At 52.9% G+C, this 22,183-nt stretch overlaps 2 protein-coding genes across 3 annotated transcripts in view; one reads left to right on the plus strand and one right to left on the minus strand.

Annotated features, from left to right (window-relative positions):
- The window catches only part of CDS1 (CDP-diacylglycerol synthase 1), a 288,408-nt gene that overhangs the window by 230,272 nt on the left and 35,953 nt on the right, over window positions 1-22,183 (plus strand). The gene's annotated exons all lie outside the window — the stretch shown is intronic.
- NKX6-1 (NK6 homeobox 1) lies at window positions 10,670-14,188 on the minus strand. Its single transcript, XM_064419312.1, has 3 exons — window positions 13,196-14,188; window positions 12,393-12,565; window positions 10,670-11,447 (listed from the first exon to the last, which is right to left on the minus strand). Exons 1-3 carry the CDS (start codon window positions 13,803-13,805, stop codon window positions 11,196-11,198), a joined length of 1,035 nt encoding a protein of 344 aa, XP_064275382.1. The 5' UTR covers window positions 13,806-14,188; the 3' UTR covers window positions 10,670-11,195.

The raw sequence follows: 22,183 nt of genomic DNA on the forward strand, positions 1-22,183 counted from the left end.
TCTGAAAATTGCAACTGCCTGTGCCTGTTGCACGTAATCATTATTGCCGGTGGCGTGGTTATTCCTGTTGTTGGTGAGGAAACAGCAGTGGCAGTGCAGCCGGCTGGCAGAGCCAGGAGCCCCAGAGCTGCCTCGCTTCCCGCTCCTCTGCTAACAGAGCACTTCCACACGGACGGGCACCAGGCAAGGGGGAAAACCACAGGGAGACCCAGAGATGTGCATTAACAAACTGCAGCAGCCGAATCCCAAAATCACCCGAGCACACTCGCCTCGCTAATCCGCAATTTGTGATTCTGAAGTAAAAGATGATGATGACGGCAAAGAAGGGGGAGTTCACAATTCACAAACCAATTTGTGTTGTTTCTGCAACACTGCAAAAGTGCGACTCATGAATATCCTAATGAAATTGCAATGAGAGTTTTGGCACCGTTTCATCACCTCAGCTAGATTAGGGAGCAATCACGCTGTGGGTTTAGATGTCTTTGGGAACTGCTGGGGAAGGGGGGCAATAGATCTGCAATATTTATAATTCAACAAAAATTGCACCGCCTCTACCATAAAATAACAATAATGACTGTGAATTGCCAAGAAATGGCTTCTGAGTAAGCAAAGGGCTTGTTGGCAAGTCCACTTCCCATGCTGCTACACTGATACAAAAGTCTCCTCCCATAGAGGAGCATAGTGCTGTAGTACAGTCACCCTCAGTAGGAGCAAGAGGAATCTCAGAAGGAAGCATGGGTATAGAAATAAGCCCACAGATCAGATTGCTTGTTCCTGTGAATAATCCCACTGTGATGAAATCTTTCCTTGGGCCATTTCAAGTGAAATGGGAAATGTAAAAGGTGCATTTCCTGCAGCAACCTTCTGGAGTTTTGTGCCAGTCTCTACCAGCCCTTCTTCTTGCTTTTTTATGGGCAGTCATAACCTCTCAGTGGACCTGATTCTGTAATTAGATTAACTCTTTTATTTCTGAGGCATGCATGAGCAGGGTAAGAAAGACTTTGACTTTGGGCCACTTTTTTTAAATCGTAGTGCCTGCAGCTGTCACCATGATTAGAGAATGCACAGAATGGCTCTGATATATACCAAATGAGAATGGTTTTCCAAGAGGCTTCTGCAGTGACACTTCCAGCAGTGATGGCTAGTTCAAAAGAAACGTCAGAAATGGGCAAGCACCAAATCCATGACCTCTGATGGAAATTTGCACACAGTTTTTAAGGATCCCTATGCACTGATTTGTTCAGGGTTTTACACATGCAACGTGGGGCTATAAAAACAAATGGCATTGTTGTCATATGGGAAAGGGGAAAGAAATTCCTCAAACCTGATACAGAAGAAGGTATCAATGCATGAAAAGGTGTGTAAGGCACCACAATCCTCTCTGAGAGTCATTTACCTGTTTGATACTGGTAGGGATATGGGATGTCTGGTACTATCACCCTTGCTGGTTTATTTACTAACCATCATAGTTATTCTTTTCATTACCTCCACAGTGTAATGGTTATTTTATGAAGGCTCATTAAATTTAATGAGACACCACCAGATTTTATTGCCTTCTAATAAAATGGGTAGGGGGAGCTGTTTTCTTTCTGATTCATGCAGCTCCAGAGTACCTTAAAATAGTCAGGTATTCAGCTGGGTTATGAGCAGGGCCCCTGACATTCTTTCTGCTGGTCTCCTCGGGGAACATCAGCGATTAACAGCTATTCAAATAAAGATGTGTGCAGGGATATACCCAGGGCTAATACATATACATATATTAGACCTGGACACTTTTTTTCCCGATCGAAGATATTACTACCAAAATAGAAAGGTATTGTTGGAGTATCTGGTCAGGAGCTTGTCAGCACCCAGGAAAAAGACAATTGCCAAGGTCCTCAGCAGGTGACCTGACTAAGCAAGGGTCATTTTTCCTAGCAGAGAATCAGATTCATGACTGCTTGGCTTATTTGTTTATTTATTGCACAGTTGTTCCTTGCAAGTATATTTTTTTCTTCTTTTTTAATTGTGGGAGGCAGATCTTGGAAAACTTTGTGAAAAAGAATGCCTAAACCCCAGAAAGAAACCAAGCAACAGTCCTCTATCAATATTTTCTTCTCGAGAAGATGGAGCATAGAGCTCCTCTTCCAGTGGGATATTGACTGAGAATACCATGTCACTTAAATAAGGAAAAAACCAAACTCCCAAAAAACTGAAGTGAGCTTCTTTATAAGCTTATTGATGAGCTAAGATGACTGGGAAGGCAAAGTCCAGTGAAGATGCAATCCATGGCTTGTGTCTAAATCACCTGCACTACAGGGAAAATAGAAGGTGAGGCAGGTTCTCATTTGGATTAATCCTGATGGAAGTATTGGGGAAGAATTTGGCTGGCCCAGGCAGCAGCTAACTCTAGTCTGCAAAGGGTCTCAGGGTAAGATGAGAGTCTCTGGGTAGAAACTCTCAATCACACCACTTTAATAAAGCAATAAATGTAACAAAATACTGTTTTAATAAAGCAATACATTTAAAAATACAGGGCAAACCCCAAAAATCCTACAAGAGCAAGTTTCTCTCCTACTGATGTTTTATGCTGCAGTTGGAAGCTGTGAGTGTTGGAAACCACCGTATCAAGATAGAAAAACATGTACATAAAATAGCTTGGAATTTGGTGATTGTGTTGTAACTTAAGTAACAGAACAACCAGATTTAGGAATTGAAGACTCTCTGAAAAATAAATAGTGATACAGCCTTGCTACCTCCCAAGTGAGCAGCCTGAGGGAATGAAACTCTTCCATATAAAACTGGTTGAATTATTCATTATAAATAAATTATCCAATAAATGCAGTCCTTTCAGTGATCATAAATAACTAACAACCTGATCCTGATTTCAGTAGATGTTTTTGGTACCCAGAGGTGCCAAAAGGAAGGAGCTATTTCCAGGCTGTTTCTTTTGAGGGTACCTCACTAAGTATTGCTGTGCCATTCACACTCTCTTCTTTTAAGATGAAAATAACATTAGTGACTAGGTGCTGCAAAGTCATAATTCAGGGTTTTTGTTTTTTTGTCTGGCACATAAGCTCCCCATCTCTCTCTTCTTCACTTCTTTCCCTCTGGTGACTTGCCTGGTGCTCCAGCTTGCCTGTGTCTCAGTATCTCCCAGCCCTGAGATGGCTTGCCTTTCCATGGCAAGTCAGACTGGGGGCTTTACAGTATGTCCTAGTGGTCTTTGACAATTGTTCTGGTTAAATGGTCATATTGGGAGCATAAGCCACACCATTATCCCTCTGCGTCAGTGATTCATCCAATACCTGTAGTTTAATAATCGATACAAACTTTACCTCTAGCCTGATATTCTGTCTTGATTTTATGTGTTGAACTGATTAGGAATTTTCACTCCAGTGCAGGATTTTGCTGGAAAAATATATCTGTCAAGCCACATTTTTCTCCTAGGAACCATAATTTGGGTTAAGTTCTCCCATAGAAAGTGTCTAGGAAGGAGATTGGAATTACCCGTCCAGTTTGGGAAGACGTGAGGGATAAGAATCTTGATCAGCTAGAGGCCCATCAGTGAGGGTATTTCACTAAAAAAAGGATGTCTGGCCTCTCTGCTCAGCTCTGGTATAGCTGCTGACTCAAAGCTGAACAGCTCCATCCAGAGAGAAGTCCACACCAGAGTATCCTGCAGCCCAGCAGCCAGGGCATTGCGTGGGAGAAAGGAGACACAGGTAGAGGTCTTTGCTTTCCTTCAGAAGGGATAATGGAGTTCAAACCAAGGTCTCTCATTTCCTTGGTCTCTTCTATCTGGATTTTTTTGGGAAAAAAAAAGAAAATCTGGATTTTCCAAGTGCAGGGTGCAAAGTACTATGAAAGCTCACAAACACTTGCCAGATCAGGAGCTGCCTTTCTGTTTGGTTCAGCACTCCTAATCAAAGTATTGTGGAGTTTTCCAAAAGAGGCTTGTTGTCTCTGTGAGCTGGTGATATCAGTCCAGGGAAAGTGCCTCACCATCGATGAGTGCTGCTGACTTCAATGATCACACCTCCAGCATGCACATTGGGCACTGAGGCTGGCATTCCTCAGAGCACAGCAACCCTGGGCTCTCTGAGAGGACAGAGGAAAGAGTAGCAGGAAACCCAGTGCCCAATCTTGCAAATAAAAAAAAGAGTTCAAACAAACCAAGGGCTGTATTTATGCCTTGCCAGTGTAAAGCCAGAGGAGCTCCTTTAACTTGATTTGTGGAACTGACAGCGAGATTTCGTCTCTGATACATACCCTATATCCTTATCATAAAGGAAGTGGTTAAGAGGTGTGTAAAAAACCTGTCTGTCCTCATTAAAGTTGAATATAGTCTATTTTTGCTTTAATGCAGTGATCTAATTAACCTTTAGCCAGAATTAAAATGACCTTGAATTGGCCTTGTGACCTCCAATGCTTAATGTTGTTAACTTTAAACAAGCTTTTTGGGGTGGTCAGAAGCAGCATCTGTTAAAATGGCCAAAAGGTCGAATCCATTTACTTAAATACACCTCCTGCACACATTGCTGGTGGGTGTGCTGCCTGCATTTAAAAAGGGGATAGAACATGTACCTTTGAGGAAAAGGGGTAGTTTATCTGTGAGAAACCATGTGAGGAGGGTGAAAAACGGCTCTGAAGATGTGTTTTCACCATCTCGTTTTGTTTTCTTGAGCAGTAAGCTTTTTAGGGTTTCAATTTTAAGTTCTGCTATGTGCAGATGACTGCAGTGTGGAAAATGCTGCTGCTGGGTGGGCTCTGCAGCCGAGGTTTCTGTTTGCAGAGGAACGTGTGAGGAACGTGTGAGGCCGGTGGACACTCACCTGGGGCAGGAGGTGCCAGGTGCAGCAGCAGTGCCACATTTTGGGCTCAGGTTTTTGTTCCACCGGAGTCCGAGAAATACACGTTCATGTTTAAAAAGAAGTAGATGCCCAGCAGACTTTCTGGACCACGAGGTCATTGGTGGAAATTACTTTAAAACACCAAACCACGCTGCCAGGGCGAGGAATTTCAAAGGCAGCACGTAAGGATTTAGACGAGAACAGTCTGTTCAGGCGCCTCCTCTGACGGATATCAAGGCTCTGGGGCGTTCTGCACAGAAGCCGTTTTGGCTCTTGGTGCCGGGGGGGTCCCGGCTGGGGATGGGGTGGTGCCCAGCGTGGGGCCCCTCGGGGTCACCTCTCCGGTCACCGCGACAGCGACACTGCTGTAGGTAACGCTGCCGGTATTGCTGTTCCCGATTCCCGGAGCGTTTCCCGAGGCTGCTCTTCCCTTCCTTCCCTGCGCACGCCGGCTGCTTGTAGTGCATTACCATAGTACATTAACATTTGTAATGCGGCGATTATTTTACATAATCGATATCATCAAGTTCCTTTTCTTGGGAACCCTCGTGTTTATTTACACTTATTCCACACACGTCAGTTCCCATCAGGAGCAAAACCGATTTTCTTGTCCTACATCTGCTCTCGGGATAACCTTAACTCACCGTAAATCTATGGGCGCTCCCGTGGCCGTGATTCCGGTGTGATGGGAGGGCGTGGGATCGTCCCGGCTTCTCCGGCCCGAAACCGGCCCGGAGCGCAGCCGGACGGGAGGGCACGGGGCGGCTGCGGTATTAGTTGTTGTTATTATTGTTTATTGTTATTTATTTTGCGGCAGTTTCTGTTTATGGCGTGATGCATTTGAGCCCAAACACATTAGGTGCATTATTCATTGGGTACATTTGTCAGAACATGCATGTGTATAAAGAACTAATGATCCATATTAAATTAATGATGCTATAAAAAAGAAAAATACCCCATACATGCAGTTTATGACGGCAACTCCAGACTTTGATAAACCATCGAAAAGACTTAATCAGATGAAGCATTGGACTGTTCCGTCTCCAAAATTACATTTCTCGAAATGTGCTTGTACACAATGTTGGTTTTATTAAAACAAATTAATTCAGTCATTAAGGAATCATACGGCAAGTGTCTCATAAGTCAGGACCTCCAGTGTAACAAATTGATTAAATGACTGTGTAATAGTCTCTTTAAACAAATCTAGTGTAACAAGTTAATAGATCTGCTCAATTACCATGCTGGGGTGATGAGGATGTGGGCAACTCTCTCATTAAATCCGGGACGGATTGGGGGGTGCGGAAGGGGCGGTGCGGAGGTGCGCGCCTGTGGGGCAGGGCTGCGCTCCCGCAGTCCCGGCCGGGAAGGGACCGGGGAAGGTGCCGGGGCCGGAGCCGGGCGGGGATGGCTGCGGGCTCCGGGCAGGGCCGCCCCACCATCGCATCCTCCTGACACCCCAGAGCCGGGGGCGCGGGAGGAAAATCTATTACCCCGCTGCCATTTTGTTAAGTGTTTGCTCCCCGTTGTGACCCTGCCACTTTATCTGTTGATTTTTATTTTCTGAGTGCATGTTGCCCATATGTTACTCTAATAGTTGCTATAATTCTTGAGCAATAGGGCTCGTATTTTACTGAGCTGAATTAAAAAGAATGCACTTTAATAAAAAACCCGAGCAATACACTAATGGCTTGACATTGATGTATTTGCATAAAGATGAATTATATGGGCTCGCTTGACACGACTTTTAATAAATGATCGAGGACGTTATTACAGGGATGCATGGCGTGTGCGGAAGCGGGTTATTGCCGCGGGGCCGGTGCCAGGCGCTGCCCGCAGCCCGCGGGCCCCGAGCGGCCCCCGGCTCTCCGGGAAGGCTTGAGCCCCCGCGGGATGCGGAGAGGCGCCGTGCCGCCTGCTCGTGCCCTTGTAAAATAACTTTACTCTTACCAGCCGCGCTGGCTGGGCGCGGTGCGGGCGCGGTGCGGTGTGCGGTGTGCGGTGCGGGTGCGGTGTGCGGTGCCCGCTCTGCTCCCGCGGCAGCGCCGCCTCCTCCTCCTCCCCGGCAGATGTTTGCATCCCTCACGGAGACTTGCAGCCGCTGTTGGAGACAGCTGGCAAACGCCGCCAGAAAGGCGTATCTGGGAAGTACCTATCGGTGCAGAAGGTAAAGGCGGAGCTGCAATTAGGAGGGAGCAGTTCATCTCACTTTTTAATTTGCGGCTAGCGACGCCGGCTCTGAGAGGTGCGTCCTGCAGCGAGCGCCTCTCCCAGCGGTCCCTCTCCCCGCGGCCGAGATGCGGGAATTGTCTCGGAGTGTCCGGGCCGGGGGAGAAAGCCCATCGCCCTCATTTTAACCCCCGGGTACTCTGGCATGAGGGACGAGTCATGTCCCGAGGGAAGGGGTGCGTAAAGCAAAAAAGCCTCAAGGCAGGGATACAACGAAAGTCTTGCACGAAATAACACCCCGGCAGCAAAAGGAGCGAGAGCAGAGGGAAGACGGCGTGCGGGTTATATGGGAAGCGTTAAAAATTAATAGCACTGAGAAGTGATGAGCGATAACGGGATTTCAGGAGCTCACCACAAGAGACCCCACGCGAGGGAAAGGGCGGGAGAAGCCATCGCTGGCTGAAATGGTCGCGCTGTCCCCGCGTGGCTCTCGGTGCGGGCATCCCTCTGGCAGGGTGTAGGCATTGCCTTCCTTGCCGCCTGCTCCGGGGGCTCGGGGTGGGATGCTGTGGGAATGAGAGAGCCCGAAGGCCTCGGGCTGTGACAGCGCTGGTGTGTGGCCTTGTCGGGGACGGGGTGACAGCGGCCTAGGGACCGGCTTCTCCCCAGCGCACACGCTCCGAGTAAAGCGACCCCTTCGCTACCCCGCGGAGAGCGGAGAGCTCTTCCTTTCCCCCGTCCCAGCGGCCACTCCCGCCCGCCCGCCGGCCGTGGGCTTCCCCTTGTAACCTGTGTCCCTCCCGTGGCACTGCGGTGCGGATCCTGCCCGCGTCCATATGCGCACATCCATATGCATGCGTCCCGCAGGCAGCAGCTGCCGCCCGGGAGTGGGTGCGGGCGGTGGGGTGGCCCCCGGCCCCCTTTGCTTCCCGTGCCTCCCCTGCCTCCCTCCCTCCATCCCTCCCTCCTCGCAGTCCCGCGGTGCCCATGGATGTTGCAGGGCGCGGAGTGGGTCCGGTGCCTGGGGCGCTCCTACAGGGAAGAAAAAGTTTTTCCTCTGTCCCTGGGGACGCTCGCTTGGGCTGGAGACGGACCGCAGCGGGTTTCTTTTGCGAAGTACCTCCACAAAGCAGGGGCGTCGGAAAAGTGGGGAGGATGCTTTGGGCACTGTGGGATTGCACAGCCGGGAACTTCTCCCGGAGTATCTTCTGCACCCCAGAGAAGGCACATGGCAGGGACCGAGGCAGGTAAACCCAGCCGCCTCTCATTCCCCTGAGCCGGGAAATCCCAGAAACAGCTGGTTTTGTTTCCGCTGAGCCTGGAAGTTCCGCGCGCGGAAGGGAGAGGGGTTTAAAACCGACGGCTCTGCGACAGAAGGAAAGGACAGCCAAAAGCTGTGTGCGAAGGGAGCTGTCGGGGGCGGCCTGCGGTGCTCTCTCACCGCTCAGGCAGGGGCCTCCCGCCCAGCCCCGCTCCCCACGCGTGTGCGCGGCTGCTTCCTCCCCGCGGGGGTTCGGCCCGGGCCCGAGCTATGTCCATTCCCTATGGACACTGCTCTGCAGCACTTTTAAAATGTCGTTTTCCCGGAGTTTATACAGTGCCGCCACAAATCCCTGCCCGCATGAAGGACTGAGCCGAAGCTGCAGCTGATCTCGGCCAGGCCCCCGCGCCCGGGGGGAACCTCGCGCCCCGTGAAGCCAGCTGACATTTGTCTTTTAATTGTTCACCGTGCTGTCCGTGGCAGCGATCCAGAGTCAGCTATTGAATCTCTTCCTAAAAAGTCCTTTCCTGGAGGAGAAGGAGCCCAGCCGGCTTTGGCTTCCAAAACATGTCCCGAAAAGGGGGGCCGCGAGCTCGTGTGAATCCCCTGCTCTTTCTTCCAGCGCCCGAGACAAAACCAGCCTAACCAAGCGGACAGCGTTGGGCTCTCTTCCCTGCCATTCCACTTGGACGGTGCCAACTGCAACTGGTGGCCAGCTGGGTCTCTGTGCAGAAGTAAATTAACTGGAAAGCCTCAGGCGGTGCTGCGGCGAGCTGGAACAGGGGCCGGGGACGGCCGGAGCCCTCGCAGCAGCCCGGGGGGCTCGGGAGGGCGCGGGCAGGGCCGGACCCGGCTGCCGGGGAGAGGGGCTGAGGGTGCGGGCCGAGACCCGCAGCCGGGCTCCGGCGGGGCCCGGTGCTCCCGACCCCGCGGTGTTCGGATTTCTCTGCCGCCGCCCCGCAAAACCCGCGGGGATATCGCAACGGCGGGAGCCGGCAGGGCCGAGCCAGCTCTCTGGGAAACCACCGGCCTTTCCCTTCCTGCCTCCACAACTAGTGGGAAAGATGGGGGTGGGAGTGCCGGTGGGCGATGGGCAGCCCCGGTGCCCGGCCTGGGAGAGCCGGGGAGCCGCGCCGGGGCAGCCGCAGAGCGCAGGGCTCCTTCCCTCCTCCGGCCCCGGCTTGGTGTAAGCCGAAAGAGGAATAAAAAGAGGAATAAAACCCTGCTCTACCTTTTTTTTTCCTTCCCTTTTTCTTTCTGTTTAGAAAATTATTCCTAAATTATTTATTTATTTATCTCCTCCAGAATAGCTGGCCCTTTTTCTCTCTCATATCAGCGATTCTGTTTGCTCTGCTGGTCCTTGGGAGGAAAAAAAACCCCAAAAAAACAAAAAAAAAAAACCCAAAAAAAAAAAGAAAATAAAAGAAAAAAAAGAAAACCCGATTGTTCCTGGACTGTTTAGATATGGAAATGATCGCTTCAGATAATGAGTCTCAATTTAAACCAGTTGTTCTGGTATTGGGTCTATTTGTTCTAGACACTTAGCCGGGCTCTTATTTTATCCATTGTTTTCTTCTTGGAAAGCGGTTTATTTCCCATAATAATGGTAATACTCTGCCGTTAATAAAGCCTTGCGTCGCCCGCCTCTGAGAAAGTTGAAACAGCCTAATTTAGGCTGAGCCGAGCCTCTCCAGCGGCTGGGTGGAAACTACCTGCCCGCTCACGTTCCCGAGCAACCAGCGGCTTATTTTATTTGTATCCTTCTTGAACTCCCACAGCAAAATGGTCAACTTCCAATCTTAAAAAAAAAAAAAAAAAGCGCCCGAAGGTCTTCAAACAAACCAAACAACAACAAAAACCCTGCTATTAAGAATCAACAGAAGACCATGAAAATTATCTCTTCTCTTTTTTTTCCTCCCCCTGCACCGTGGTTTCATTATTTAATCTCTGATAAAATGAGATTATCTGTACCCTTTAGTGAAGGCAGCAGACGTCTTTAAACTGGTTTAATTGATTTATCGTTTTGTTGTTTTGTTTGCTTTTTTTTTAACAGAAAGTGCATTACATTTAACTGGTCTTGCAAAGGGCTTTTCTTCTCTTTACAAACCGAATTATTTTTAATATAAATTAATAAATGTTAAGATGCTATATCACGATATATCATCGTTATTAGCTTTAAAAAAAAAGAAAAAACAATTTACATTCTCTAGTATTCGGTATGATACAAAAGAAAACACACTTTAAATTCAAATACAGCAACTAAATGAATTTTATACTTTGACTGACAGTGGTTGTGACAATTCCCACCAGCTACTTTTTCAACGCGCGGTTGATTGGAAACGGTGTAAATGAAAGCAAACTCTGTCCCTCCGCCCTCTCCCCCCGCCCACCCCCCTCCCTTTCACGACGACCGCAACAGAAAGTGTTTCAAAAATACTAATAAATAGCACGCGGGGCCGCCGCAGTTTCGGCCCGAGGGAGGGACCTGTGGCGGCCACGACGGCTTTTTCCTCGGGGGCTGCCGCGGTGCCCCCGGTGCTGCCGGAGAGCGCGGGGCGGGCAGGACGGCTGCGCCCTCGGCCCCGCTGTACAAAAAAAAAAAAAAAATTTAAAATAAAAAAAAAAAAAGAACGTATATTACATTTTAAATATTCACAGTAAGGAACGCCTATGGTCGCGGTGACTCACGGTTTATTTACAAAGAGGCGGCAAAGGCGCGGCCGGGAGCGGGGCCGGGCTCGGGCCGCCCCCGCCGCTGCCCTCCGCCCGCCACCCTACAACAACACACGGCCGGGGGACCGGCCGCGCCCGCCGGGGCCCGCTGTCCGCAGTCCTCTCTGGCTGCTCTCCCTCCGGCGTCTCCTCCTCCTCCCGGGCGCGTAGAGTCTAGAAAAATAGATCTGTACATCTCCGAAAGCGGCGGCGGGCGAAGCAGGCTAGACGGAGGCCTCCCCCTCCGGGGGATGCAGCAACAGCCCGCCGCCCCCCGGCTTGTGTTTCTTCAGGAGCTGCGTTATCTTCTCATCGTCCGAATTGGGGTCCAGGGGCTTGTTGTAGTCATCGTCCTCCTCCTCGTTCTCCGAGGCGCCCTTCAGCCGCTCCGTCTCCGAGTCCTGCTTCTTCTTTGCCGTCGCCATCTCCGCCGCGTGCTTCTTCCGCCACTTGGTCCGTCGGTTCTGGAACCAGACCTGCCCCCGCCGCCACCGTCAGCACCCCCGGCACGGCCACCTGCGGCGGCCGCACCGGGCCGCTCCCCCCGTGCCCCGTCCGTCCCCATCCCCGGCGTGCGGAGCGCTTTCCGCTCCGCCGCCCTTCGGGCAATTTCCCCGCAACGAAAGCGGCCGATCCCCGCGGCCCCGGCAGCCGCCGACACCCGGCCCGGCGCGGGGCCCACCCCGCAGGGCCAGCAGCCGTCCCCAGCCCCCCGAGGCCCGCTCCTGCCATCCTGCCTGGGGCAGCAAAACACACATTTGGGGCTGATTCCTCTCCCAGCCCCCCTCCCCCGCCAGATGTATTTAGTCCCCGGCAGGGCGCTGCCAGAGGAGGGGGGCATTTTCACTGCGGAAGCTGCAATAATTTATTCGCAGCCATCGGGACGTATTTGCTGTGACAAAGGAGGCTCTGCGGATCAGACTGAAAGCGTGAGCACGGCCGAGGGGCCCCTCCGGCCCAGTCCGCCAAGCAAACGCCTCTGCATGTTCTCGGGGAGCTCAGCCCGCTCTCCCAGCCCCTCACACCTCCGCTTTGCCCAAAGCACAGAGTTTTTAACCAAAACGTAAGAGTGCGGCTGCGGCAGTGCGACACCCAAACACCACCCTTTCCCCGGCTTTCCCAGAACGCTGGCCACCCCATGGTGTTCAGGGCTTCTCAGTCTTGCTTGAGCTTGTTTGGTTCAATTTGATTGTTGTTTTTTTAAAGGGTATAAAACAACCCTCTCGGCCCCGCAGTAAGGCAACGAGGGGAGAAATGCCGGTGGCTGCCGGGGAAGCCCTCGCCGTGTGCCCGCGGGCTCGGCCACGCCAGCCCGCAGCATCTCCGGCTGGTTCGGACGGGACCCCCTTTCCGCAGCGGGGCCCTTTTGTCCCCCGCTCCTCCAGCTCCGCAGCACTCGGTGCGGGAGCTGCTGCTCTCACCTTTACTTGGCTCTCCGTCATCCCCAGGGAATAGGCCAGCCGGGCTCGCTCCGGGCCCGCCAGGTATTTCGTCTGTTCAAAAGTCTTTTCCAGAGCGAAAATCTGCTGGCCAGAAAAAGTGGGTCTTGTATGTTTTCTCTTTCCGTCCTTATCCAGCAAAATTGAGCCTTGATCTGGCGAAGGGAGGGGGGAGAGAAAGGGAAGGCAGGGACAGACAAGTTAATCTACGGATTTGGGAAAGCGCTTCACTCTCAAGCGGCCCCAGGGGACGGAGTGGTCCCTACGCGGGGGATGAGTGTGTAAGAACACTACTGCCTAAGCCAGGCGACAGCTCTGGCCTTTCGGCTCTCCCTGATTATTTTTCCTTTAAGGACCAAAAATCTGAGCGGGCAAATGATTTTTTTTTTCTTTAAAAGCCGTGCCCGGTGCGAGCGGGTGGTAGCAGAAAGTCCTGCTCGGGGAAAGTTTCTGCGCGCCCCTAAAGCCAACCCCGACTCCGAGCGTCCCCAGCAGCGGCGGCGGCAGCGCTGCCAATTTCCCCTCGGAGAGCTTCGCTTTTCGCCGGCGATAATCGGCGACATATTACAGAGTTTTGCGCTGACCGAGGGGACGGAGAAAGCAAAACGAACTTAAGAAAGGAAAATAAAAGAAATCGAGGCAAAGCCAGCCCCCTCGGCTACGGCCGGGCGGAGGGGCGGAAGGGTCTTACAGCGATGCCGGGCCGCGGGGACTCCCGCGCACCGGGACTCCCACCGGGGCTCCCCGCGCTCTCCCCCTGCTGCCCCGCCACGCTGGGTACTCACGGGGGGCGCAGGCCAGGCGGGCGTCCCTCCACGGCGGGCTCTGCATCACCCCTGGCCAGAAGATGGGCGTCCGGCCGGGCAGCTCGGCCAGCGGCTTGGGGTAGCGCCCGGCGGCCACGGCGGCGGCGGCGGCGGCGGCCCCGGGGCTGAAGTAGAGGGCGGGCGGCGGCGGCGGCGGGGGGCTGAGGCTGCCGAAGCGGGGCAGCCCGGCCAGCAGCCCGGCGGGCGCCGCCGAGGAAGCGGAGGGCGAGGCGGAGGCGAGCGCGGCGCCCGGCAGGGGCATGGAGGGCCGGCTGAGGATGTCGTTGATGCCGTGCGGGGTGGCGGCCGAGAGCTGCGGCGGGGCCGTGCCCAGCGCCGAGAGCCCGCCCGCGGCGGCGGCGGAGGCGGCGGGCGCCTTGAGGCCGGGGGAGCCGAGCGGCGGCGAGGGCGAGGCGGAGGCGGGCGAGGCGGAGGCGGACGAGGAGGAGGCTGGCCCGGCGGGCAGGGGGTACGCGGGGTACAGCGGCGCCTTCATCTCGGCCATGCTGTGCAGGGCGGCCAGCGGCGGGCTGCCCAGCAGGAAGGCGCCCTGCCGGGGCGCGCCGTCCATCTGCCCCAGCGCCAGCATCCCCGTGCCGCCGCCGGCCCGGGGCGGGGGGCCCGGACGGCCCCTAGCGCCGCGGGGCCCCGGCGGCCGGCCCGGGGGTGCCGCCCGCCCCGGCGACGCGCATCCAGCCCGCGGGGGCCGCCGCCTCTAGCGGGGAGCTACACGCCCGAGCGGCGGCCCCGCCGTCCCGCCGGGCATCGGGGCCGCGCCTCGGCGGACGCTCCGGGAGGGAGAGCGGCGGGGCTGTCGGAGGGCGGGCGGCGGTACGCGGGTGTCTGCGGAAAGACCGCCGGGCCGGGGGCTCACAGCGGCGCGGGGGCTGCCTTGGCCGTCCCTGCCTCCTTGCCGGCGGCCCGCATCCCTGCCGGGTGCTGCTGTCGGGGCTAAGGCGCGGCTCGGGCGCACTGCCGCGCCGCCCCGCTCCTGCCTCCTTTAGCGGGGCCCGGCCGGCAGCGGGCGCGGCGGCGGCGGCGGCGGCGGGGCGGGGGCGGGGCGGCAGCCGGCCCTGCCCACCCGCCCTGCCACCAACTTGGGACACGCCGGGCTCCCCTCGCCTCCCTCTCCCGGCTTTGCTTTTATTTCCCCCTCTTCTCCTTTCCCCCTCTCCTTTTCCCTCTTTTCCCTTTCCTTTTTTCTTTTCCCTCTTTCCTCTTCTTTATCTTTTCCCTTTTCTTCTCCTTTTCCTCTCTTTCCTTTCCCTTTTCCTTTCCTTTTACTTTCCCCTTTTGTTTATCCTTTTTCCTCTCCTCTTTCTTCTCCCTCTTTTTCTCCCTTTTGCTTTCCTTTTCTGTCTTTTTTTCTCTTCTTTTTTCTTTTCTTTCTTGCTTTCCTTTTTCCTTTCTCTTTTACGTTTTGTTTTTATTTTTTTAATTGCAACTTATTTTTCTACATTTTATTTCTTTTTCCTTTACTTTCTCGTTTCATTTCCTTTTTAATTTTCTCCTTCTCTTTTTCTTTCCCCTCTCTCATTTAATGCCTCCGTTTCTCCATCATTTTATCTGTCCGCTTCTTTCTTTCTTTCTTTCTTTCTTTCTTTCTTTCTTTCTTTCTTTCTTTCTTTCTTTCTTTCTTTCTTTCTTTCTTTCTTTCTTTCTTTCTTTTCTTTCTTTTCTTTCTTTTCTTTCTTTTCTTCTCTTTCTCTCTTTCTCTCTCTCTTTCTTTCTTTCTTTCTCTCTTTCTCTCTTTCTCTCTTTCTCTCTTTCTCGCTGTCTGTCTGTCTCTGTGCCTTGGGAGCGACTCCAGAGAGCAGAGCCGCCCGAGTCCCGGTCGGGCCGGGCCTGCCCCGCGTTTCCCTGGGATGCGGATGGTGTGAGCTGACTCGGCCCTTCCCGCCCGCCTCTGGACCGTGTGGATGCTCCCTGTCCCCGCTGGTGCCACACAGACCCGTGCTGCACACCCGAGGTCCCCGGTAGCAGCGAGCGCCCTGGACATTGTGCCCAGTGCCCCGGCTGCTCGCGACAATTCCCGCAGCCTAAGGCTGCAAGGGGAAGAAAAAAAAATCCTATTTGTCCCCTAAAGAGCGTTCCACGGAAGAGTGATGCAAAATCACCCTGAACAATTTTTACCCTGTGCTGTCTGTGCCCGTGTGTTTTACTGTGGGGAACTCTGTTTTCCTTGAGCGTGGAAAAACGGGATCATGCGAAAATTAATTTTATTTTAATTACGAATCTTAGCTAAAGAGGAGGTTGGTCGTCTGCCTGCAACGGTGTTTCCTTCTATTTCTAAATAATCCCTTGTTGCTCTGAATTGTTTTAGTTTAAATTATAAATCTGCTGAATACATTTGGAGAAAGGGCGCGCAGGATATTGCCTCGCCTTAACTTTGGCACAACCACAAGAAGGGCACCTCCGAGAAGCTCGAGTTAAATCTCTGAATTTTTTTTCTTTGTCCTCTTGTCACTTCGCAAATATTCTAAAAGAAGAAAAAAAATAAAAAGAAAAAAGAAAAAGTGTTTTCCTGCTGGTTGCAGGGGAGCCAGCGAGCGCTCGGCCGCCAGCCCCGCACGGCCGGCCCCGCAGCCCCGGCCGCGCCCAGGCTCGGCTCCGGAGAGGGGGGAGCGACTCTCGAAGAGACCGATTTGCATTTGAATTAGGGGGGAGAGAAACGCTAAACTGCTTCTGTAAGCGCCCAGGCAGGCGCGGAGCGGCCCCGCTGCGCGTCCAGCACCCAAGGGAGCCTCTTTTCCTCCCTCCCTCAGAGGGGAAGGTGCGGGGGCAGGGGCGGGAGCTCTCCCCCGGCCCGGACTCGCTGCCTCCCTCCTGGCAGCGTCCCGAGGGAGCTCTGCCAGGGCCGGGCACCGGCAGCGGCGGCAGCTCCGGCCGCGGGTCCGCGCTGGCGGGGAGCGGGCCCCGCGCTCGGCTGGGAGCTCGCCGCCCGGCACCTCTCGGCTTGCTCTCTAGCGGAAGCAAAACAAGATTTTCCACCAGCACAAGAGCTCTTCCACCCTTTCTGCTGTAAGAAACTGAAAGCATATTGAAAAAAACGAGTGTTTATTTGGGGGTCTCCCCGTGCAACTTCTTCCCTAAAGATAGCATCGCAGGCGGGATGGCGCCCAAAGGGCTGCCCCTGCATGAGAGACGGATTCAAAAGCAGACACCAGAATTACCTCCTCTCTGTCTTTAACAACCGAAATATTCGAAAATATTAATATTTGGTTCTTTTTCCATACTCAGCTTCTGTTTTCCCTAAGCTGGAGCAGTCAGTGCCTAAGCTAGAGCAGTCAGTGCCTAAGCTGAAGTAGCGAGGCAAAGTAACTCAGGAGGCAGCCGGGGCTGAGCTGCGTCGCTCACGGGGACACCGTGAGCACCCCAGGCAGCGGTGGGGGTGAAACCCACCCCAGCCACAAACTTCGCTGCCAGGGGGAGCAAGGCGCAGTGTGGAAACGCCGCAGCCGAAGAACTCCTTGAGCAGACGGGGTACCTGACCGGACCCGCTGCAGCCGGGGCTGCTCACCAGTCCCGGCTGCATTTCACCACTTTCGCGGGGTCTCATTCGCCGCTTCAGACGGAGCAACGACCAAGCCCAGTAATGAAAGAGAGAGCAGCCGGCAGGGCTGAGAGGAGCAGCGAGCGGCCGGGGGGAAGATGCAGAGCCGCGAGAGGAGGGCAGATCCCTCGGAATCCCACCGGGGCCTCGGGGAAGCAGAGCCCCGGGGGCGGCAGGGCAGCAGGGACAGTGGGGTCCCGGGCTGCGAGGGGCGGGGGCTGGGGGCAGGGAGGGGCTGAAGTGCCATGGGGGGCCCGGCCTCCCTGGGAGGAAGTAAAGGAGACGTGGGAATGAATTCACAGGTACGCAGAAGAAGCGTCGTCAGAAAAAAAAAAAAAAAAAGGGAAAAAATATTTTAAAAAAGCTAAAAAGCTGTATTGCTGATTCGAGGCACAGGAAATACGAGTGCGGGAGCAGCTATGCCTCCAAAATTCACTTCGACCGGAATGGTCCCAGCGTATCTGAAAGGGGAAAAAAAAAACCCAACCAAACCATAAGGACACCTAAAATTAAAAGGTCGAACGTGCTTTGGCATTGCAGGGTCAGATGTTCTCCAGGCTTGACGGGACAGGACCCGCAGTGCAGCATCGTGCCGCCCGCGGGTCCGGCTGCGCGAGTGCTGCCCTCGAGGGAAGGGCTGCTCTGCCCCACAGAGCTGCTCCAGCACCCAGCACAGAGACAGCGAGCCCCACCTTGCCCAGCTTTCCCCCAAATAAGTCACCGCGGCTATGAGAGGAGACTGAATTAAATGAAGCAATCACTTTATTTAGCAAATAAAATATTTTGCCACTTCCATATGTTCCTCATTGCCAGCAAGCAGCCGGTGACTTTCCTGAAGTGGTGGATAGGTATATAGACACCTTTTTGTTGCAGCAGCACTGTAAAGCCACTGAATCATTTGTTGTCTGCCCTACATCGTGGGAAGGAGCTGAGCCAGGAAAGCATAATGTTCTTCTGGGCGCTAATTCGAACTCTTAATCAAGATCTGATTACCAAAAAGGAAGACAGAGCATAAAAACGCTATAAAGATCGGAATTTTTTTCTATCTTGGCCATAAGTCACCCCGCAAATGTGTCCATTATGACATTCACTCTCGCAGGAAAATTGTGATGTTGTTGCAAGATTCCCTACAGCAGAGCTGCTGCCAATGATGATGAATAATCTCGGTCCATATGCTAGCTCTATACATCTCTACAGCACCAGCCTGCTCTCATCCTCTTTCTGCTTCCTCAAAAACACGGAATATTTGAAGAACAGTAAAAGTTAATTAAAAATAGTTAATAGGTTAATCAGACTTGGTCTTATATTTATCTAATGCAGAGCACTGATTCTTTAGTGATGTAGCCTGAGGCATTACCACGAGCCAAGAAAATGAATCAGACATTTAATGGAGATGTGGAAACGGAAATTTCTTGTAAGACTACAAAATCGGACGCCAATAATACACTAAAATATAATAAATTTATCATTAAAATTCCACGCATGAAATGCCATCCTGTGTCCTCTTGCTAGGCGATAAACTGAGACAAAGCTCGCCAGAAAATTTTTCAGGAGACGGGCCTTTGGGTACATCTCACCCGCTTTTTAGCATCCTTGTTCCAGAGTGTCTGCCCGCAGACCTCTGGTGACAGCTCGGGTGAGAGGTGGCACTTCTCGGGAGATCCCACTGCGGATCCCTGGGTGCTCTTCAGAGTGCCAAGGACCATGAAACGCTGCCAGCTCTCCCTGGGGGTGTGCTGGAGTGGCCCTAGGGCTGGCACCGCTCTGGGTCACTTACTTGTTCTGCCCGTGCAGGAATGGTTTGTGCGGGGAGCAGCTTTCCCTCTCCAGCGAGCCCTGCCTTCCCCGGGGCTTCCAGTCACTTCGGAGGACACGCTCCCGTCACTTGGCCGCTCACTCTGTCCGAATTTCGCTTTGCATTTACACCGAAGCGTATCCAGAGTAACTGGGAGCGGAGGCTGGGATGAGTGGGAACAGGACACGGTCACTGCCTTTTCAAAACAGCTGCAAAGAGGAGGGTGTTGCAGGCTGCTGCCTGCACTCACCTCTGTTACCACTTCAATATTTATTTTACTTTTTTAAAGTGAAATGCTCAAGCATTTTCTATATCCTCCGGAAGGCAAAATATTTTTCTCGTTTCTGGAACACTGAGAATATTTGCTGCTGAAGCGGAGTAGTTACTTTTACTTTTGGTTTGTGATCGTTGGTTCAGCCTGACCCCTGCTGGGGGAAGCCCGGAGGAGATGATTACGAGTGCAGAGCGTCTATCCAGAATCCACAGGTTCACCTTCCTGGCGCAGTCCTGCTCCGAGCCCCATTCCCACCCCAGCCCCGTGCTCTGCTCAGGCTCTGCCCACGCTCCACGCTCCCCTCGGGGCAGTACAAGCCTTACCTGGAGTTTGTCCAGCTTCCACCTCCAGAACCTGTCACCACGTCCCTGTTACACTGCACTGCAGAAACATCACATAGCGATTTAACAGTGCCACAGGGGTGTGCTGCAGGTGCACCCACCCCTCTGCTGGCATCCTGGCCCCAAAGCCCTGTGGCATTACTGATTACCAGCCCTCCGTCTATCCTGATTAGTGCACAACAGATTTCTCAACATTCCCATACTTGTGTATTCCCATGAGGAGCTACTAAACACTGCAGCCAGCACAGATGTGCCCGTGATGGGACCTGGCACTCAGAGAAGGTATTTCCCTCTAACTTGCTTTGGGCTGAAGTCCTTGTGGTAGGGATGGCCCTTGTCTCCATCTGGGAGCAGCAGCAATGGGAATGCTGCTGACTCTGCACACTGCAGAGGTGTGATGGCTGGTGAGAGGCCTCCTTAACTTCCAGCTGGGAATTCTGTGGGGACTGGATGCATGTAGCTGGTCAGCCCCAGGAAGGAAACTATTTTGGAAACCTGCTGTTAACAGTGATGCCAAAGTGTACCTGCCATAGGCCAGGTGTGCAGCAGCAAGAGACACTGGTGCTCCATCTCCTTCATTTGTCTTTGCCTAAGGGCCTCTCTTCCGAAGTTACCTTCTTTTTCCCTTCCACTGAACATTTCTGCACAGAAGCTTCCCACTCTGCAGTGCGTGTGCATATGAGATGTGGATAAAGACATCAGTTTAAATCCAACAGAATCACCTGTCATCCCCAGCCCTGGCTGAGCAGCTGAACCTCCCAAGCACTTGCAGGGCAGTGAGTGCCCCCACAACTGTTGGATGTGGATCCAGGCACTGCCCCCACATCCACGTGAGGGATTTCTTGATGTGGATATCTATGGCTAAAAAGAATGTCTGGCTTTACTTTGGTTCCACATTAGCAGCAAAAATGTATGGAAATCTAATTGGCAAAGCTGGAGCTTTTATGCAGTTTCTTTCACTCTGTGAGACAAATATATGTACACTAGGCCATCGCTGCTATTGATCTTTAAGCAGCCCCACCATGGAAATCAGCAGTGAGAGCTTTGCTTAGGAATTGTTGGCACAGGGTGGTCCAGTGTCAGGGAACTGAAAATCATTAAATTGATGATCTAAACGGGGGTGGGAAGGGGAAAGCAGTGGCGATGGCTATCATTATGTGCATAATTTTATGATTTTTAGAAAACCGTATTTCAGCATTTTCCATCACATCAAAGGCTGACAGGGCAGCATTGATTAGCAGATTCAGCCCAAAGGATGGAGAAAACCACTGATGGAGGTGTACTTCGTACCACGACTTTGTTTAAGGGAAGATCTTGCTTTCTCCGTTTCTGTCTCAGTGTAACCGAAAGGAGCTGGGGGACACGGGCGGTGTCAGGAGCACTGGGAGCTCGGGGAGCAGGGCTGGGACGCGGCGATCCCGGCGCTGGCTCCCGGCGCTGCCGTGCTCGCTCCGGCAGCTCCACCTAGCGAGGAGCTCTGGCCGGCCGCTGGAAACCCCAGCAAGGCACAAATTCATCTGTGCACTCAGAAAAGAGAGTGTGAGTCTGCCTGCCCCATGCCAGCGGAGGCTGTTGTGCAGTAATGGCAGGGGCAAGCGCATCTCCCAGGATGGGTCAGGCTTGGAGCTTCCGCTGGTGCTTTTCGTGGGCAGAATTCCTGCCTTTGGGACTTCCTGGGGCAGAACAGCCTGGCAGTACACCGAGCAGCAGGAAAGAGTTACTTCCCTCCCTCGTGAAGGGATGTGGTGGCTTCTGTGTGGCACGACACACGACAGGGGCAGCAGGCCCTCAGCTGGGGAAGCACGGCATGGCTGGACCTGCTCTCCAGAGGGGTGAGGGAGCTGCTGAGGAAGCAGGAAAACCACTGGTCGGATTTTACAGTAAGAAGCTGAATCCTTAGGGAAACTGTTCAGTCTTTTAGGGTGTTTTTCCCCCTTGCTTCTCCCTCTCTAGTGAAGGATCAGAAATGTAGACCACTAAAAAGCCTGCATCCAGAAGGGACAACTTCCCACAGTGCAAGTTTGAATCCCAGTTCTTGCCTCAGTTTGCAGTGGCAATGGCAAGAACTCCTGGGATAAAGCATACTGCTGTTTCTTGCCTGACAGAGGAAAATGTCACTTTTCTACATGTTTCTCAGTCCTCTCTGTCAGCTCCTGCTCTGATTACATTCACACTTTCCTTTTCATCTCTCACAACCAGTGATGTCAAGTCACGTTGTGCAGCTTGCATGAACATCTAGTGGCCCTGGGGACAGGGCAGCAGGGAATACTTGGTTATAATAAGATACCCAGGTAATTTTTTCCAGTACTATCTTTGGCTAGGTGTCATGAGGGCACGAAGGATGCTGTTCAGAAAGCACTGTGCTAGTACAGCAGCTGGGTAAAACTGAATCTTCTTGTGCTTGCAAACAGGGAATTTCTTTAGTTTGCAATTACATGGGGAAAAAAAATTACCTGGATCAAAGAGTGAGTGAGCCTGAAGATATGGTTCTGGACTTTCTCCTGTTTTGGCTTTACACTGCAGGCTTTAGGTAAGCAGACAATAGAAGCAATAGAAAGCCACTTGCTATGGTTGCTTTCCATTCCCATTTTGGGTCCTGCTCTTCTGGCAGTAGCTGACTGAGGACCAGCCAGTTTTGTCACAGCCCCCAAAAGAGTTAAAAATGTTAAAAGGCAGAACTGATTCCTCTTCTGAGCAACTAGTACCCATTCCTCCTGGTGTTACAGACCCATCCTTCATTGTGATCAAGTCAGGCAGCCAGTTGGGGGGCTTGGGGGATAGGCCCATAGGTGGAGCCTGGATGCCTTTGCCCATTTAGCACAAAAAGCAAGTCTCTAGAAAAAGCTTTCCAGGATCAAGTGCTTTCCCAATAAATCTGGCATTTTTGGGTAAGAAAAAGAGGAATAAGAAGAACTTCCTGGGAGCTGCTTCTGCATGTGCTGGTGACTTAGGGAGAAAAAAAGTGAGATCAGGAATGGGGGTGCTGTGGCATATATCCAGAAGT

This window comes from Passer domesticus, chromosome 4 (genome assembly GCF_036417665.1).
Source record: "Passer domesticus isolate bPasDom1 chromosome 4, bPasDom1.hap1, whole genome shotgun sequence".
Lineage (NCBI taxonomy): Eukaryota > Metazoa > Chordata > Aves > Passeriformes > Passeridae > Passer > Passer domesticus.

Excerpts from the sequence above, each read along its gene's own strand:
- NKX6-1 (XM_064419312.1), bottom strand. The coding sequence starts at position 13,805 with ATGCTGGCGCTGGGGCAGATGGACGGCGCGCCCCGGCAGGGCGCCTTC. Across the intron at positions 12,566-13,195 it reads CCGCCTGGCCTGCGCCCCCC|ATCAAGGCTCAATTTTGCTG; the intron begins GTGAGTACCCAG and ends TCCCTTCGCCAG. Across the intron at positions 11,448-12,392 it reads TGACGGAGAGCCAAGTAAAG|GTCTGGTTCCAGAACCGACG; the intron begins GTGAGAGCAGCA and ends CGGCGGGGGCAG.